Source organism: Petaurus breviceps, unplaced genomic scaffold, assembly GCF_028583685.1.
Source record: "Petaurus breviceps papuanus isolate PSGF00001 unplaced genomic scaffold, PetGlider_PUasm1.0 90925, whole genome shotgun sequence".
In the NCBI taxonomy this organism is placed as follows: domain Eukaryota; kingdom Metazoa; phylum Chordata; class Mammalia; order Diprotodontia; family Petauridae; genus Petaurus; species Petaurus breviceps.
In genome coordinates, this window is record NW_027187380.1 from 4,216,477 (window position 1) to 4,236,227 (window position 19,751).

At 36.5% G+C, this 19,751-nt stretch overlaps 1 protein-coding gene across 8 annotated transcripts in view; it reads right to left on the minus strand.

The window, feature by feature from the left end:
• The window catches only part of GPATCH8 (G-patch domain containing 8), a 119,078-nt gene that overhangs the window by 57,769 nt on the left and 41,558 nt on the right, over positions 1-19,751 (minus strand). For 5 of the 8 annotated variants that reach the window (XM_069076125.1, XM_069076130.1, XM_069076126.1 and 2 more), the window contains exons 2-3: positions 6,249-6,323; positions 75-92 (exon numbers count right to left, since the gene is read on the minus strand). Coding sequence is in view for 1 of the 8 variants with exons in the window: in XM_069076123.1 (XP_068932224.1) it covers positions 6,249-6,323 (75 nt within the window). In the remaining 7 variants the exon portion in view is untranslated. Of the gene's footprint in view, positions 1-74; positions 93-6,248; positions 6,324-19,751 lie in introns of those variants that run through there. The other 3 variants (XM_069076128.1, XM_069076131.1, XM_069076123.1) reach the window with 2 other exon arrangements.

Consider the following 19,751-nt stretch of genomic DNA (forward strand, 5'->3'; position numbering starts at 1 on the left):
AATAAACAGACAGATGAAGCAGTATGCTATTTCCAAAAGCAGTGCAAGTGGAGTGAAAGCATTTCCATACGAACCTGGCTTTAAAAACTGGGCTGTCAAAAGAACAGTTAAATGTAACACAAAGTAAGAAACTGTCCAATCACTAATGGTCTTTTTTTTGTCTTGTTTTCAATTCACTGCTTGCAAGTAATGTATTTATTAAAGAAGAGTGAAAGCATAAAGTAAATTCACGAGTCAAGACCAGCTGAGAGATTCAAGAGCAGCGTGTTGTGACTGACACAGTGAAGGGAATAACAAATGTTAAAGGGAGAAAAGTAGGGAAAAGAAAAATTTAGGAAGGTTATACACATTAGCACCACTTTTACAAACCACTCAAGAGGATGGCTGTGACCTCTTAGAAAAAGGTTTAAAAGTTTTGGTTACAAGAATCTCTGTTATCATAACAATAATAACATTTGCTTTCTAAAACAAAATTTTAGATGAAGAAATTTGGGGATAAATAAAAATGTCTTCTACTTACTTAAATGTATTTTTCCAATTCTGAAAAGACAATGAAACTTCTGGAGTGAAAATGTCAATATATACCAATATTTAGCATTTCCTTCTGAATGCAGTGAAGGCAATGGCAATGATCACAGAATAGGTTACTTCTCTCCTTGCAGTTTCCTAGTGGAAACTTCCCTATACATGACTAGACCAAATGAAGAACAGTTGCTCTCAACCTTTCACCCCAGAATCCTTGCTGGGGAAGACCAGGGTTAGAAATGTAATTGACAAGAGAGTCAGTATTCATTATGACATTTTTTTTCTCCAGGAGAGAAGCACAGGCCTTGGAGAGGAAAAATGATGGAGCCAAACAAATTATTTTATCATGAAATGGTCTTGACCATCTCTCTCAAGCATTCATTAAAGTGATTATGTTCATGATAGGGCAAGCAACACCCTCTTCCCAGCTCCTGCTTCTCCAAAAAATTTATTGATCCACTAACCCTGTGAAGAGTATTGTCTCTATATTTCCCCAGTTATTTCTCATGAATGCTTTTAACATAAGCTCCTTGATGAAAGTGGTTGTTTCATTTATATATTTGTATTCTGGTGCATAGTACAATTCTTGAAAATAGCAAAAGCTTAATAAATGATGGCTGAATTAAACTGTTATCACTTGGAAGCTCTTTATGGTCCCCATGGGCAATATAGAAAGAGCTACATCAGAAATGGGTTATATCTCTTGGTATAGGGAAGGACTAAAAATCCTTGATCAAAAACTATAAAGTACATAAATTAAGGTTCAACTATAATCTTATGAAAGTCTGATACAAATATTGTGCACAACCTTTTCTTCCATCACAAACAGGCTGAGATTAGTGAAGAGACAGCAGTACTGAGCTGCTGGTAAGTATATTTGAGGGATCAATCAGCAAGTATTTATTAAGTGTCTACTATATATTAGGTACTGAGCTAAGGGTCAGAATACAAGAAAAAAAAGGAAAATTTCTATTCAGAGGAGCCTTACATTCTAATTGGAATCTATCTGCAAAGAAATCCTCCTTATGAACTAGTGATAAATAAGACAATTCAGGCATGCATGCTTTCCCAAGGAAACTCTGCAAAATGTCAGTTTTTCACAGGATTCACTGGAGTAGATCAATTTCCATACTTTATTTGTATGTTACTATCTTTATCTATGATCTAGATGCTGGCAACCTATGCTCAATGTCACTTTAGGAGAAGTGGACCACGAATACCTCTATCTCTGGCTGGCATGGAATTTGGAATAAGAATCCAAACTCATTTCATGAAGGACACATTTCAGTGAGTCCCTACTTTTTGTATTTCTGGACCACTGCATAAAAGATCTGCAATATTTTTTGGTCCATATTCTCTCCTTATTTCATGCCTTTTTAAATGGGGAGAGATCGATGGTGGTTGAGGACAGGGGGCAGAGTGTGTTTTTAAGGAGAAATAAGATAATTTAGATGGAAAAATCCTTGAGAGCATGAAGCACTTACTTATATTTCTTAAAAACCAGCATAAAAAAAATACTCAATACCAGAAATGAACATAATGCATTGCCAATCCTTTAAACATTTTCTCAGTATTTTTGTTTGTGAATTATATCCCAAGCATTCTTAGGTTTTTACTCTATTCTATGAAACTGCATGTGTCTTTTTTTTAAAGTACCAATTTTTAAAGTAAAACTTTAAAGTACCAATCTGTGCAACTTGGGGGAAATGCTAAAATGTGGGTTAAAATTTATGTAGGGCTAATTCCAAGTATCATTGACTAGATACAAAATAAACCAGTAAAATCAACTGTATTATAGGTAAATAACTAGCTAAACTTAGTTTCATATTAAATTCTATTTTAGTTGACAGCCACACTAATGTTAGGCTTTTAGTTCACTTTTAACAATGACAAAAAATGGCAAACCTCTTGAGTGGATTGTAAGCTTTGCTGACTGTGTATTGAGAAATCCATAAGCAAGGACTGGATGCTACTGGGTGAACCCATGCAAACAACAAGTTGTAAAAGATTCCCAAAACAAAACCTATAGCTCACTACAGATGACACAATGAAGACTAGAGAAAAAAGCCAAATAGTAATGCTACACCATTCAGCTCCAAGAAGCACATTATTTATAGTACAATCCACATAGGGTCACTGCTAAATGTCAAATCAGTAGTCTTACAGTTATACTTTGGAACTAATGGAATCCACAGATTCAAAAAGATATGCAAAATGACAAAAACCAAACTTCAAAAGTTTAAAGTGAGAAAACTTAGCTGCATATAGTTTCTTAAACTCTAGGTGAACAGACTAATTTTACCCAAAAAGCAGTAACAGGAGTCTAATGATTTTCATAGATTTTTCAAAGCCTACTCAGTCAACCTGACTGTTCTGGGGGAAGGATTTTATCAGTTAAATGCAGCCAAGTACAAATTTGGTTTTGCTTGGATGATACGCAATTTAACTTGTACAATGACAGCCCAGTTTAACTCTGCTGCAGGAAGCACAGCTTAGGAAGTAGGCATTCACTCCTCTACTCTTTGACCTCATTTAAGAATTGGGAAAAATTTCCTAAGAAATCAATTCAATTGGAAAAATAAGGATTCAAGGGTATTGTGAGATCCAAACATTCATGTGTTCCAGCACCCTCAATTAAACTATAGCTTTAGATCAAACTAATACTTTTTTCTTTGCATATCAACTTTAAATATGTGGAGTCCATATAGTACTGATGGCTGTTTTTCATCAAGATTCCAAAAGTTTTTGTTTTTACTTAGTAATTGGCCTATAAAAGGCCTTATCACCAGAATTTTATCTTGGTTATTACTTTAACTCAAAATAGTTATCTATAGAGCAATCTTAATTATCTTCTAAAGACTTACTCTAGAAAGGTCATCTAGAACCTTACTAAAGATATTTACTTGGCTGAAATAAATATGTTTGGGAGGAGGGGAAGGATAATTTTTAATCAGAGATTTCAAAATAATTCAGAACTGTCTGTTTTTATGTATTTTCTTACACCATAAAAAAACAAAAGATCTAACATTTCAATAACTTAATGTGTAAGGCTTTAGAAGCTGTCCAAAGTATACTACATTATTGCACCTCTGAGTTTTTATTCCCAACCCTGGAATATTTTGCTTCATATCTACTCTTTAAAAAAAAAAGAGGCTTTCATTCTACACTCACAAACACATACTCAGCATAAAATGTGCAGTCTTCCATGGTTACCAGATTCTGCAGAATACTTTAAGGGAAAAAAAATGTTTCATTCACTACTTTTAGGACCTTGTAATGATCTGTAGACTCCCAAACCTGCATACTTCCAGCCACCTCTGAGTTGCATGCTGTAGCAAAACAGTCAGCACCTCTCAAATAGATATTGCTGCAGAGACAGAGCTGAATTCAGCAGATAAACTCTTGTGTACAACACCTTTGGTCCCTAGGAATTCCAAAATAGCACAATGGTTATAATCATTATTGTTATCACTGAGCATCTGGAATTCAGGAATGTTAATATTTCTTTGTTATGGTAAAAATGCGGTACCTTTTATTTTTTGGACAGATAATAAGCTAATTCCATTTTATAACTCTAGTCATTCTACCTTGGTCCTTAAAATAATAGAAATTCAATGGATTGTCCTTTGACAGTGTTCCTCTCTTCATAATATGAACTAGAATTCATTTCCTGAACTCTGAAACGTTTTTAAAAACAAACTGGTCTCTCAAAAAAAAAAAAAAATGTGGTTGGTGAAATATTTAGCCATACCTGCCACAACAGAGAAAGTAAGCTCCAATCAATTATTCAGAAGCTCTAAAAGTCCGGTCCTAAAAGAAGCCTTCACAAATTTAAATAATATTTGGTTTAGTACTTTTAAAAAATCTTTCAATTAAGATGGGCATATGAGTAACGAATACTCAAGGCTGTAAATTCAGTTATCTGCTGTTGCCAGGAGAGAGCACCTTCAATGAATTGTTTTAAAGTATTAACCAACCTGCCCAGGCTTTCCATATCTAGCTATCCTTTAATTTTTAATACGATAACATTTAGATTCAAAACATACATCAAATGGGAGGTGGGACTAGGGTGGAGAGGGTCTTCTCCTAAGTGTAAGCCATTAGTGTAACCTACAGATATTATTTGAATAATTTGGTGATAATTCCCAGGGTGGTATAGAATAAGACATTAATGTTAGCTCTTTCTTGTGAAATTTACAGAGTAGAGTGGGCATGGCATTTCAATTAAAATTCTTACTTCAAAACACAAGACTAGGCTGTTCAGTACATCAGATGTGAATTCTCCCTCTGCAGCATTATCACATGCGTCATCGATTACTGCCATGCCTAAGACTAGCGTCATGCCAGCACATTAAGACAGAAGGTACTATATGCAGTGTTCACTGGACCAGAAGAACAGAAATAAGAAGGGGAAGTGGGGAGAAAAGAAACCCTAGAGAAGAAATTAAAAAAAAAAAGGCAGACCGTGCAATACAAACCAGATCATGGCTGCTTAGCTAATATGGGCCAACTGCTGTGGAAGAAAAATGTCGAACACCCCAAGTTGTGTAAATTTCTGTAAACATCTAAACACACACACAAACATACACAACACCAACCCTACTGTAGGAATATAAATGCATGTTGATCCTTTGCTAATGTTGCAGGTTTAAAAAAAAAACAAAAACTAAAGACATCATAGTTATAATATCATGCATAATAACTAACTTTTGTTTTCTTCTGGAAAAAATGATCATCTAAGCCCTTAAAAAAACCCCAGGACTGACTAAAAGGTCAAGACTTAGTCATTTATTTCTCCATTAAAGGTTTTACTATATATACTCCTAGGAGCAGCTGGGTGGTACAGTGGATAGAGTTTGAGGCCTGGAGTCAGGTTAGACTCATCTCCCTGGATTCAAATCTGGCCTCAGACACTGTGTGACCCTGGACAAGTTTGCCTCAGTCTCCTCATATGTAAAATGAGCTGGAGAAGCAAAAGGCACACCACTCCAGTATGAGTCTGATACAAGTGAAAAACAACTAATATACATACTCCACCACTGAGAATGAGGACTAAACCTGTTTATTACTAATATTAAGTGCTGACACCACCACAGATTTAGACATTCTTCTACACTTTATGAAACTTGAAAGGCAACAAAGAGTTATTTAAATTGTTTCCAAAATTCAGAGAAAAAAACTTCATCTACTTAGTTACTTGGAATTAATTATACCCATGATAAAGTAGCAAGAGGTGAGAAAGAAAATACAAAACAAAAATACTGAGCTATTCTGTTCTTAATCAAATGGGTTTCATTAATCAAGCAAATACAAATATACAATCCCTTACTGTTTGAAACAGGAAATCATCATTCTGCACAAGGTAATTTGACTAATTAAGCAAAAATAAATAAATAAACAAAAAGTTTAAAAGGATCAAAATACATTTTACTCCTTAAATTTACAAGGGGAAAAGAGCTTAAATCTTGCTATCTTTACTGGTATGGGCCAAAATGATACATTTCCATTAAAGAAATTAATTTGTCTTTAAGTGCTTAAGTTATGAACCAAAACAAATATTAGACCATACCCCCAACCCAACTAAATTAAAGTACAGACTAGAGAACAGCAACTGTACACTGCTACAATCCATCATTAACAAATTTAACTGCATTCACATCAAACACCATCCGAACGCTATCTAGTTTGTTGGTGGCCCAAAGAATAAACATTGAACATCTTACCGATTCTATAGGTTTGTCTAGTGATGCTTGTTCAATCTCCAAATGTCCTTCTTCATATTGATCAAAGTGATTACCCTGTAAGAGAATTACTAGTGTTATCTTTAAAATGTAAATAAATTTTTAAAAAGTATTTCCTGTTCCAAAGATGTAATTTTAGCCTGATATATGATTTTTTTCTTTAAAGGATATATACATTTGAAAATAAACTGCAAAAGCTAGGTTTTTTTTTTTATTAAATTTTTTTTCTATGGTCAACCATTTGTTCCCCCTCTCCTGGGGACTTCTTTTATAACTAGGTATTATTTATTAGGATTATGAGGGAAACAATGCATGCTATTCTGACCCTCAATCCCCAAAATATACTTCATAAAATGGACATATAATTTTAAATATCAGTTCTTCAAAGAATGCCAATATAAACAAACTATACAGAAATGTAGAGTTCTGAAATAAAGAGCAACTTTTTGTTTTACTTAAAAGATTTTGCTACTATCTCTTAATTTTATATCATCTATATTTCTACATATAGCATTCCTCTTTCCTCTCCCTAAAAGCCATTCTTTTAGACAAAAAAATTTTTCAGAATCAATTTGGCAAAACTAACCAATATATTAAAAAAATCTGACATTATATGAAGTGTTCCACAAGTGATTTTTAACCCTTCTGAAATTATGCCATCCTACCATTGTAATCTATATGCTACAGTAGATTAAAATAAATGATGCTGATACTGTCACAACATATCTTGAAATAACAGATGTCAGCATGGCATATCAGCACTGTTCAAAGTGCTGGAAATATAAGGAGAAAAGTAAAAATTCCTGCCCTCAAAGAACTTATTTGTACCTACAAAGGTATATTTAAAATGAGACAGCTAGATGGCACAGTGGGATAAAGTGCTGGATTCAGTGACAGGAAGACTAAGTTGGAATCCTGTCTTTAAAACATTTACTAGCTGTACTGCTCTGGTAAAGGCACTGAGCCTCTCTTGGCCTGTTTTCTCATCCGAAAAATGGTGATAATAACAGCATCTACTCTACAGGGTTATTGTGAAGATCGAACTTCAAGTGAGATAACAGTTGAAAGTACTTTGCAAAGTAATTTTTGGGAAGCTAAATGGCAACAGCTAAGAAAATGGATCTTTAGGGGCGGCCAGGTGGCTCAGTGAGTAAGAGCACTGGCTCCAGTGTCGGGATGACCTGGGGATCAAATCCAGGCTCAGATACTTAGCACCACACCCAGAAATAACTGGCCGTGTAACCTTGAGCAAGTTACTTAACCCCAATTGCTAAAAACAAAAACAAAAAATGGATCTTGCTGAGTTCAAATCTGGCCTCAGACATTTATTAGCCATGTGACCCTAGGCAAGTCACTTATCTGTGTGCCTCAATTCATCTATAAAATGAGCTGGAGAAGGAAATATCAAACCACTCCGATGTCTTTTCTAGGAAAACCCCAAATTGGGTCACAAAGAGTCAGATATCACTGAAACGATTGAACACTTTGCAAACCTTAATGTGCTATATAGATGTTAGCTATTATTCTTATTGTTATAATTACTACTAATATTACTACAAAATAGATTACAAGAGGGGAAGGCACTAACAGTTGGGGGGTTCAGGAAAGTTCACATACAAAGTGGTGCTTGAGATGAGTCCAACAAGGGGAGGTAAGGAAGGAATTAATTACAGGCATGAGGTAGAGTCAGTGTAGACATAAGGACAAGAGGTGAGACATAAGGTGACCTCCATGAAGAACATTCACCATACATTATATATGTGAAGAAAAGTAACGGTAATAAGGCTAGAAAGGTGGGTTGGGAAGAGGCTGTGAAAGCCTTTAAATGTCAAACAAGAATGAATATCTGATACTAAAAGTAACAGGGAGCCACTAGGATCTATTAAGTAGGGAAAAGAATGAGTCAGATCTATGCTTTGAGAAAAATCACTTTGGAACTATGTGGAGGATGGACTGGGGTACAAAAAAATTAATACAGAGATGAATTTGAAGACGACTGTAATTCTATGCCAATGGTGATGAGGACCTGAACTAGGGCATGGTTCTGGTAAGTAGAGAAAGTAGCTGAATTTAAGAAATGTGGAAGCAGAAATATTAAGACTTAGATGCTAGAAGGATAATGGTACCAGCCATGGAAAGAAGAAAATTCAAGAGGGTTGGGCTGAGAAGGGAGAAGATAATAATTTTCAACTTTTGACATAATTGAGTTTGAGATGTCTAAGGGATATTTATCAATCATCACAGACAGCATTTACATAGTATTTTCAAGATTGCAAAGCACAATATGCTCAATCCACTGCACTACATATCTTCTTGACAAACATCTATTTTAAAATGATTAAGTGGCTTTGAGTTATAATATTTCAAAATGTCTAAGTGAGATTGGAGTTATACACACAGAGATCTGTAAGAACCTGTGAGAGGCGGCCAGGTGGTGCAGTGAGTAAGAGTGCCGGCCCCCGAGTCCTGAGGACCTGGGATTGGTTCCAGCCTCAGATACTTAACACACATACAAAAAAAACTGGTGGGCAGAGTCAAGATGGCAGAGTAGAAGCAGGACCTCCACTGGGCTCCGGCTTCCACCTTCCCCAATCCATGTAAAAGGGGACTCTAAACAAACTCTAAAGCTGCAGAACCCACAAAATGACACAGAGAAGCTAACCTCCCGCTGAGGACAGCCCAACAGGCTGGCAAGAATCGGCCAGCGAAGTGCTCTGGGAGCCGAGTCGAGCCCCACAACAAGAATTTAGCCCCAGGGCGGGCCTGACCAGCTGCCAGCAGGAGGGACCCCAGATAACCAGCAGCTGGGACCATTTCCAGATTTATCAACACATAGATGCGAATGACAAAGTAAGAGGTCAGTGCAGTCTGGACTTTGGGACCCAGTAAGTGGGAGTGCGTGGCTTTGGCCCCCAGGGCAAGAAGCTGCTGAGATACCTGCCCAGCCAGCCAGCACAACGTGGCAGCTTCAACTCCCGGCCTGCAGAGTGTAGGGGGACCAAGCAACCAGTGTGAGGGGTAATCGCTCTTGCTTTAACCTGCTTGGATCTGGATTGCAGTTTAGGGTGGAGGTCCTGGGGTGTGTGCCCAGCTTGCCAAGAGCAGGTGGAGACCTCAGAGAGGGCACCCATCTAATCCCTCTAGCAGCTGAGAAAACCCCAGTGTTTGGGACGAAAGCTCTCCTGTCTGGTGGCAGAGTCCTACTGTGGCAAAAAGCCCAGGGCCAAGTGACTGAGGGGTGACATGACCAGCCAAAGGAAACAAAGCAGACAGAAGATTCCAACATTACACTCCTATTTTGGGGACAAAAAGGAGCAAAGCATGGAACAGGAGGAAGACAGGGAAGTCAGAACTCCTGCACGAAAAGCTTCAAAGGAAAACAGGAGCTGGTTACAGGCCATAGAGGACCTTAAGAAGCAGATAAGAGAAGTGGAGGAAAAATTGGGAAGAGAAATGAGAACAATGCAAGAAAATTACAAAATGAGAGTCAACAGCCTGACTGAGGAAAATAATACCTTAAAAAATAGACTAACTCAAATGGCAAAAGAGGCTCAAAAAGGCAATGAGAAGAATGACTTAAAAAGCCAAATTTTCCAGATGGAAAAAGAATCTCAAAAGCTCAATGAGGAGAATCATTGCTTCAGAATTAGATTGGAGCAAATGGAAGCTAATGGCTTTATGAGAAATCAAGATGCTATTTAAACAGATCCAAACATATGAAAGAATAGAAGGCAATGTGAAATATCTCATGGGAAAAACCACTGACCTGGAAAATAGATCCAGGAGAGAGAATTTTAAAATTATTGGACTACCTGAAAGCTATGATCAAAGTAACAACCTAGAAATCATCCTCCAGGAAGTTCTCAAAGAAAACTGCCCTGATGTTTTTTTAGAACCAGAGGGCAAAATAGAGGTTGAAAGAACCACCGATCACCTCCTGAAAAAGATCCCAAAAAGAAAACTCCTAGGAATATTATAGCCAGGTTCTGGAATTCCCAGATTAAGGAGAGAATATTACAAGCAGCCAGGAAGAAACAATTTGAATATTGTGGAAACACAATCAGGATAACCCAGAATCTGGCAGCTTCTACTGAGGGATCGAAGAGCTTGGAATATGATATTCCAGAGGTCAAAGGAGCTGGGATTAAAACCAAGAGTCACCTACCCAGCAAAACTGAGTATCATGTTTCAGGGGAAAATATGGTCACTTGGTGGAATAGAGGACTTTCTCAAGCATTCTTGATGAAAAAACCAGAGTTGAATAGAAAATCTGACATTCAGATACAAGAAGCAAGAGAAGCATGAGAAGGTAAACAGGGAAAAGAAATCATAAGGAACTTATCAAAGTTAAACTATTAACATTCCTACATGGAAAAACAGTAATTGTAACTTATGAAACTTTTCTCAGTAGTTGAAGGGATTAGAAATATATATATATGTGTGTATACACACACACATGTTGAGGGTATGTGGGCATATGAATACATATGTGAATGTGTGTGTATATATGCTTACAGGTATACATAGAGGCACAGGACCAATTTAACAGGAAGGGATGATACTTAAAAGGTGAAATTAAGAGGTGAGAGGAATATAATGAGAGGAGATGGGGAGAAACAGATTGGGGTAAACTATCTCATACAGAAGAGGCAAGGGAAAATGGTTACAACGGAGGGGAAGAATAGGAAGGCAAAAGGGAATGGGTCAACCTTATCCCCATTGAATTTGGCTTGAGGAGGGAGTGAAATCCACACTAAATAGGGTATCTCACCCTCCAGGAGAGTAGGGGGGGAAGGGGATGAGAGGGGGAATGATGGAAGGGAGGGCAGGCTGGAGGGGAGGGAATTTGGAAGCACCCACTTTTGAAAAGGGACAGGATCAAAGTAGAGAATAGAACAAGTGGGAGGTGGGATAGGAGGGAGGATGAAATATAGTCAGTCTTTTACAATGAATCTAACTACTTTTTAAATGATGGAAGAAATTGTGCTTGCAGTAACCAGTCAATAAACATTTATTAGACACACTGCATGTCAGGCACTGTACTAAGCACTGGAGTCAGGAGATAAGGAATACTTAAGAATAGGGAAAAAGAGACTGATTACGGGGCAAATCTTCTGAGAATGACAGGAGTGGATAGGATCAAGGTTCATGTAGAGATGTTAGGTTGGTCTTGGTGAAGAGAGGGACAATCAAGAGAAAGTTGAAAAGGAAGAATGATATCAAGTGTTTCTGACACAGAGAAGGGTTATAAGAGAGAGTTCATGGCACATGGTCTTTTTTCTCAGTAATATCTGGGCTAAGGACGTTCACAGCTGTAAAAGGTGGGAGTAGTGGTAGTATGAAAATCTCGAAAAAAGAGAAGGTATAGAACAGACTGTGGGGAGTGTGATAGAGAATCATTTAGGTATAAGTTAAAAGACTGCTTTGCTGAAATGAGGTCCTGTTGAGATTAAATAATATAATTTATAAGTGGACTCTGTCAGGATATTTGCGTGACTTTCTTCAGCTCTATTCAACACCATTTAAGGAGGAACAGAGGAGAACATGGTCAAAGTAATCCAAGACTTGGCAAGGCAGGATATCAGGTCAAAGGATTCAGGAGAGTATCCCCAAACCAATAAACCACGGCTTCTTAATGAAAGGCATACACACAGGATGCATGAAGATGGTAGATACCACCTAATTCTACAATTAATATTAGTTCACACATGCAAAAAAATACAATGACATACACACACACAAAAAAAACCCCAAACCAAAAGGTTGCCAAAATGGAAGATGATTCCCATAATCTCCTTAAAAAAGAAAAGACTTAAAACATTTTTAAAGTTTTTAATCAAGTGAAGAAAGGTATTTTGCAAAAGATAACGATACCTAAAATTTCCACAGCATTTCTTCCAAATGCTCTCATTACTATCTGGAAAGAACAGTACAGTCAATCCTCAATATTTGTGTGCTTAACTTTAGCAATTTCAAGCACTTAAATTTATTAACAACCACATTTTCAATTTCACATTGGCAACCATGCACATTCACTACTATGTGAAATAAAGAAAAAAATGAGAGGCCCAATGTGCATGGCTGATACCCTACTAGGCACTTTGCTGGTCTTGTTTAACCTACCACTGTAAAGCACTCCCTGTGCATTCGTTGCTTATTTTCACTGTCTGCCAATCTAAAACTCAAGTTTTGTGTTGCAATTATGCCCCCAAAGAGCTGTGCAAGTCCTTTGGGCACTAAGCATGAAAAGTCAAGTAAAGCTGCTTAGTGAGAAAACAAAGATGTTAGATGAACATCATGCCAGAATGCCTGCAGCCGATGTTGGCCAAGAGTTTGGTGTTAACAACTATCAACAAAAAAGAGGAAAATATTCATGGTACTTCATGTACTATGAAAAATTGTCTGAAATAATTTTTTTTAATTTAGGTGTTAGCACAAAAGTTCACAGAATTCTAGGGAATTTACTAGCAAGGAAAAAATGTTTTGCATGTTACTAATTTCATTTTGTGTACTTCACCTTACAGGTTATTTCACGTGTTAAGAAAAGCGCATATGAGAATTAATGTTTTGTTACAAAGAACTGTATGCAGAGAAGTGTATTTTCAGCAATCTTTGGCTAAAGATGATAGCTTTTTGATAATCACAGGAACTTAACCCCCATTTCCTGCAAGATCAATGTATCAACCTTCCCATTTTTTACTTTAGTGCCATTTCCTGGGAATATTACCCATGTGAAAGTTGAGCACGGACAAAAATTAAATATATAATATTTAACATATATAACATATCTATGTTTTAACTTTTTAATTTAACCACCAGAAATGGAATTAACTAGTAATAATTTTGATTTTCACAGTTGTTTTTCTTTTTTTTCTTTCTTTCTTTTTTTTTAAAGCAATTGGGGTTAAGTAACTTGCTCAAGGTTAGACGGCCAGGTGTTTCTGGGTGGGTGCTAAGTGTCTGAGCCTGGAATTTGATCCCCAGGTCATCCCGACACTGGAGCCAGCGCTCTTACTTGCTGTGCTACCTGGCCGCCCCCACAGTTGCTTTTCAATAGTTAGTTCCAGTTTATACTTCTAAATTGAAACTCTGGAGCTATAGAGTAGGAAGAAATATGCATAATGATGTATTTTGTTTGAGGAGTAGCTTTCTCTTTGTGTTCTTCTCAATCTATTAAAGTTCATTCAAGGGAAGCTGGAATCACAGAAATATGAACCATAAAATCATGAAATTGTAGAGCTGGAAAGACCCTTAGAGATCACGTCTAATTCCCTCATTTTATAGATTAGTCTGACAGAGATGAAATGATTTGTTGTTCTTACATGTTGATACATGTAATTAATGACAAAATAGTTAGAAGTCAGTTCTCCAGATATTAAAACACAGTGAGTGTTCTTTCTTCTAATACCAATAGTTCCCAATCTTTTTGAGTATGAGGGCCCCTATTTAAAATTTTTAAAAATTAATATACTCTCCACAATATAATATATTCTCTACAAAATAATGTCAAAATTCTATGAATTAAATAATTTTTTTAAAAACTGGTATTTTAGTAACTTTATATAACTTTGAAAAAAAAATTTATCTGTGATAGTATTTATTCCGTCTAAAAAAGCTAAGTTTGCTTATTTATGGATTCTTAGTCCCCTGGCAAAAACTTCCTCCCAGCTCACAGGACGGGAAACAACTGCTCTATAATCACATTTCTTTTCATCAATGCACTGTTAGAAATCATCATAAAAAGACTGGTATACATGTGAGGTATCAAACTTCTGCCAAACCAGATTAAAATATAACTGGGAAATATTTAATATAATACAACATAGATAATATTTGTTTTTGGTTTTCTAAGTCAATATGGTGCTTGTCAACAGGGATCAGTTTTTATTTGAGTTTGACACCACTGTCCTAAATGGCACAAGGAAGTTGGTCTTTTAATACAAAAATAATAGTTAACAGTATACCTTTAAGTTTTCGCCTTGTGTTTTTAAGAAGTTTCTGAAGAAACTATGAAATATGAATGTAATGTAGTGTAAGAAATGACCAATATCAGAACTAAAACATTAAGATTGTTATGATATAATAGAGTGAAGAAAGCAGAACCAAGAGAACATACACAGTAACTACAATAAGGTAAACAAAGGAAACACTAAAAGGTCCCAGACTCAGATTAATTACAATGACCAATCCTGATCTTGAAGAACAGATATACTTCTCTCCTCTTAGTAGAGAGAGGTAAATGATCTACTGCAGTATTGTCATTATAGGTTTGTTTTGCTTAATGGCTTTGTTTTACTACAAGGAAGGGTTCAATGCAGGGGGAAAATTGGAAGATAACTAGTTAAAAAACAAAACATGCAAATAAAGCTTTAATTTTAAATAATGTTTGACATTTTAAATAAAAAGACCTACTGTGGGATACAAACAACAGCAGCCATCTGTCTTCTAATTTTGTAGAACTGCCTAAAAGGCTACCCTCATGGTCTTGTCATTGTGAGCACAAATTTCTTTCTCTAGAACTTAGAACAAAAGAGCTTCTCAAATTTCAAAAGCAGGTTTCTTACTCACAAATACAACTGCACTTATGAAAAAGAGACAAGGAAAAAAGATTCTAACAAGTCAACTCAGGCAGAAAAAGGAACTCTCTATTCTTAGCACTATTCCTTTAATTTTAATTTTATTTTATTTTTGCTTTTCGGAAAGGGGAAGGCAGGACAATTGGGGTTAAGTGACTTGTCCAAGGTCATACGGCTAGTGTTAAGTGTCTTAGGCCGGATTTTAACTCAGGTCCTCCTGACTCCAGGGCTGGTGCTCTATTCACTGTGCAACCTACCCGCCCAAAAGATTTTTTAAATGCATTTACTTAACAGAAACGGCCCTGATGAATTTGTGTTTAATATACACAAGAGGCTGGTGGGTTTACTCTAATTTCAATTCAACTGCAACCCCCCTCCATGAATTATTTCTAAACTATCCCTGTTGGAAACTACCTCCTAAAACACATATTGCCCGGTGCCATTAATTTTGCTGGCACCTAATAGTATTAAGAAAGCAAGTAGCTTTTCATATGTCTTTTCTAGATCTCAACAAATCCTAGGCACCACAGATATGTGACAACTAGCAATTTTACAAACAAAAACTACAGAAATGCTGGTCATACTCTTCTAGTTCATGTACCTTTGAATTTTATAACCTGGAAATATCTTAATACATCACAGAGTCTTACAGTTTACAAAGCACTTTCTTAACAAGTCTGTAATGTAGGTAGTGCAAATATCGCTAACTGCATTTTATAAATGAGTTATCAGACTGAGAAGTTATACAAATTATGAACAAATATTCCCACCACCCAGTCCAGTGTTCTTCCTATTTACTACATCAGTTAGTCCAATGAACAGGACATGATTCTTTGGTAATAGGCAGAAATGAGGAGTCCCCTACAGGTTCCTCAGGTTCTTTTGTATGAGCCCTGATTTGACTTTGGACCCATACACTCAAATAGAGAAAAGGGGGAAAATTATTAGGAAGAGATCAAGAGATAATCTGTTCAGATGGGATCAATTTCCTCTGAGCCATTCCAGAAGATCCTTTCTGCAGATCCCAAATCTATACATGCAGTCTTCATCTCTCTCCTGAGCTCAAGTCCCACAAACATCTCAAACTCAACAAGTCTAAAACAAAACTCATTATTTTCCTCCCCAAACCCTCCTGCCCTCTTCTCCAAGCTTCAATATTTCTGTGGAGTGCCCCAGCATCCTTTCAGTCACTTAGGCTCAGAATTTCAATTTTCCTCAATTCCTTATATCCAAACAGCTGCCAAGTTTCTTAGCATTTTTTCCCTCCACAACATCTCTAGTATCTAATACCTCTACTCATCAGCACCACCACCCTGGTTGAGGCCTTAAACACTATCAGCATGAATTACTGCAATAGCCTCTGAACTGATTTCCCTGCCTCTGATCTCTCCTTATTCCAATACACGTTCCCACACAGTTGTCAAAGTGATAGTCCTGAAGTATAAGTCTCGATCATGTCACTCCTCTACTCAATAAACTGTAGGTGAAAGAGTTCTTAACCTGGGGCCCATGAACTTAAAAAAAAAAAGTTTTGATAATTATATCAATTGGTTTCCTTTGTAATCCTATATACATGATTATTTTATACATTTTAAAACATGTGAAATGATCCACAGGCTTCACTAAACAGTCAGTGGCATCCATGTTGCAGAAATTGGTCAAGAACCCCTGCTATAAGATGGTTTCAAAAAACATGCAAAATTAATTAAGCAGAACCAGGAGAACAATATACACAGTAGCAGAAATACTGTATGACGATCAACTGTGAATGAATTGTATATTTTCAGCTATACAATGAACCAAGACAATTTGGAAGAATTTATGATTTAAAGTACTATCCACTTCCTGAGAAAGAACTAATGAAGTCTGAATGCAGATTGAAGTATACTTTTAAAACTTTATTTTCTTGGGTGTGTGTATATGTGTGTTCTTTTCTTTTCTTTTTTTTTTTTAAGCAATTGGGGTTAAGTAACTTGCTCAAGGTTACATGGCCAGTTATTTCTGGGTGTGGTGCTAAGTATCTAAGCCCGGATTCGATCCCCAGGTCATCCCCACACTGGAGCCAGTGCTCTTACTCACTGTGCTACCTGGCCGCCCCTGTGTGTTCTTTTCTAATATGGCTAATGTGGAAACATATTTTATGTGACTATACATGCAAAGTTACCTTACAATAAGGGAAGTCAAAACATGTGAGGGAATTAGAGGGGTAAGGTCAAAGGATATAAGGGCTCGGCTATGAGTTGGCCAGGAGGTGGTATGGTGATACCAAGAAATGTCAAGATAAGGTGAAAGCTTACCAATTAAGAGTCTAGAGACCCAAGGGCAGAAGTTCAAATTTTCTAGGAGTAGAGACTAGATGTCCTACTGATGGTTACATGTCTAGATCAAAAAAGAGGATGGACTGGTCATGGTAAAAAAAAAAAAAATAAAGGATACATAATGGACAACCTGTATGCTCCAGTGGTACTGATGTAGTGTTAAGTGTTAAGAGATGTTAGTGTTAAGAGATAGTGGAAATGTATAGAGATGAACATTAATAGTCAATAAACATTAAAAGCCAACTATGTGCCAGTCACAGTGTGTAAAAGCAAGGAATACAAATAAAAAAATTAAGACATCCCCTAACCTCAAGGAGCTTACAGTCTAATGAAGGAAGACAATATCAAAAGGAAGCTAAGGAAGGAAGGGGGTGAGGGGACCATGCCAGAGGGTACCCAGAGTAGGGGGTATAATGTTCATGGAGTCAAAACCAAGGAAAGCAGTAAATGATAAAGGAAATTAGATGGAGAAATCCAAGCCTTCTATAAAGGAAGGCCTTAGGAGGAGCTCATTGTTCCACCTTCCAGCCCTCCAAATGATAGTTTAAATCTGTAATTATATCCATGTAGATATATAGTTAGATATTTACGAGTCATTTGCATAGAGGCAATACGTGAACAAATAGAAGCTGATGAGATCACCAAGAGAAAAAGTATAAAAAGAGGACAGTGTTTACAGCAGAGCCCTGGGATAGACTCATGAATAAGAGTAGGATATGAGTAACCCTGCAGAGAAAACAGAAAAAGAATGGTTAGACAGGAACGAGTAGATCTAGAAGAAATAAGTGTCAAAAAACAGGGATAGGACTATTCAAAGGGAATCAACTATATCAAATGTAGAGAAGTCAAGAAGTTGATAAAGACTAAGGAAAAGGTCATTGGGTTTAGAAATAAAAGAGACTGGGGCGGCCAGGTGGCTCAGTAAGTAAGAGCACCGGCCCCAGAGTCGGGATGACCTGGGATCAAATCTGGGCTCAGATACTTAGCACCACACCCAGAAATAAGTAGCCGTGTAACCTTGAGCAAGTTACTTAACCCCAGTTGCTTAAAAATAACAAAAAATAAAAGAAATAAAAGAGACCACTGGTGACCTTGGAAAACAGCAGTTTAAGTGGAGTAGTAAGAATAGAAATGAGTGGGATATGACAGAGTGAAGGCAATAAGCACAGAGTTTGGGGGTTCTCCCCCCACCAGGTACCTAGACATGGAAAGGAGAACTAGATGGAGTAATGATGAGAGGCCAACAGGGTCAATTTAGTCAATTATCTGTGATATCAGAGTAAGAAAAAATCAGGGATAAACTAATTTCATGAATCTTTTTTTTTTTTTTTTACAATCGGAGAATTTGCTTTCCCTGAATTGCATTCCCAAAAACTACATCAAGTAGAATCATGAGAGAAATTTCCTCCTGAAATAAATGCTGTTGTTCCCAAACAAGGACCTAATAAGGTATACGAGTAGGTATATAAATAAAAGTTTATTTTTTTAAATTAATTACACAAAGCTTAATGTACTATAAAGTATACTGAGAACATAGAAACATTTTAACGATACCATTTCAGAAATGTGGCCTAATAAATATTAGTCAATTTTTTTCATTTTATTGGAATTTGGAGCAGTTTTTTTATGGACTGTAAGACAGATCTTGTTAAAAAAAAAAAAAACACTTCTTCAGGAAAATGTATATAATCCTTTCTTTATTTCTTCATAATTTTCCCTGTAAGGATCAGAGTTTTCAAAAATCACACATGTATCTGAATGTTTATATAAAGAGTTTAATTGCAAAATTTCTCTTGCACCTCCACTCTTGCTCTTCCCTTTTTCTCCCTCCTAATCTCTAATAACATTAAGGACAGTCAACAAAGAGGATACAAAAGGGCAGCCTGAGAATCTACTAAGAAAGGAGACAAACTTTGTGGTTGTTTCATTTTGTTTTAAAGTTGCTCAAAAAAAAGCTGAGAAGTAGAAACAACCTATTAGAAAAGTAGTGAATAAAAAATAATAATAATGATAAAAAGTAGTGAACACAAGTCAGGGGAGACACAGAAGTAGTCTGGGATACCTACAAAATGAGTAATAAAAATTTGCTACATTCTATTATTTATGTCCTATTTTTATATACTCTTGCTCTGGGATTTACAATTCTTGCTATCACTTTTAACAGAAGGCCATTGAAGACACTGCTATTGGCTATAATAAAATTTGTCTAGTTCTATTTGTCAGATTACACATTTTGCAATTATTGATCCTTCTGCCCTATTTTCCACGGGTAGAAATTCAAAGGTAAAAAGGAGAGAAGAGGAAAATGAATAAATACAAATCAAACCACACTTTCAAGACATATATAGAGACGTTTCAATGAAGTCTCAGTTATTTCAGAATAAACAGAAAACCCTTTTTGCTGAAAACCAAAGGCAGCCTATATATAGACTCCATAACAAACTCACAAGATTCTACAGGACAAAATTTCCTCAGAGTGGTGAAGCACCGATATTTCTCTAGCCCAGAATCCCATACAACTAGTTAAAAAGCAATCACCCTTTCACCTTTAAAATAAGAAACCACTGCCAATCATGTTCATTTTCCCCTCT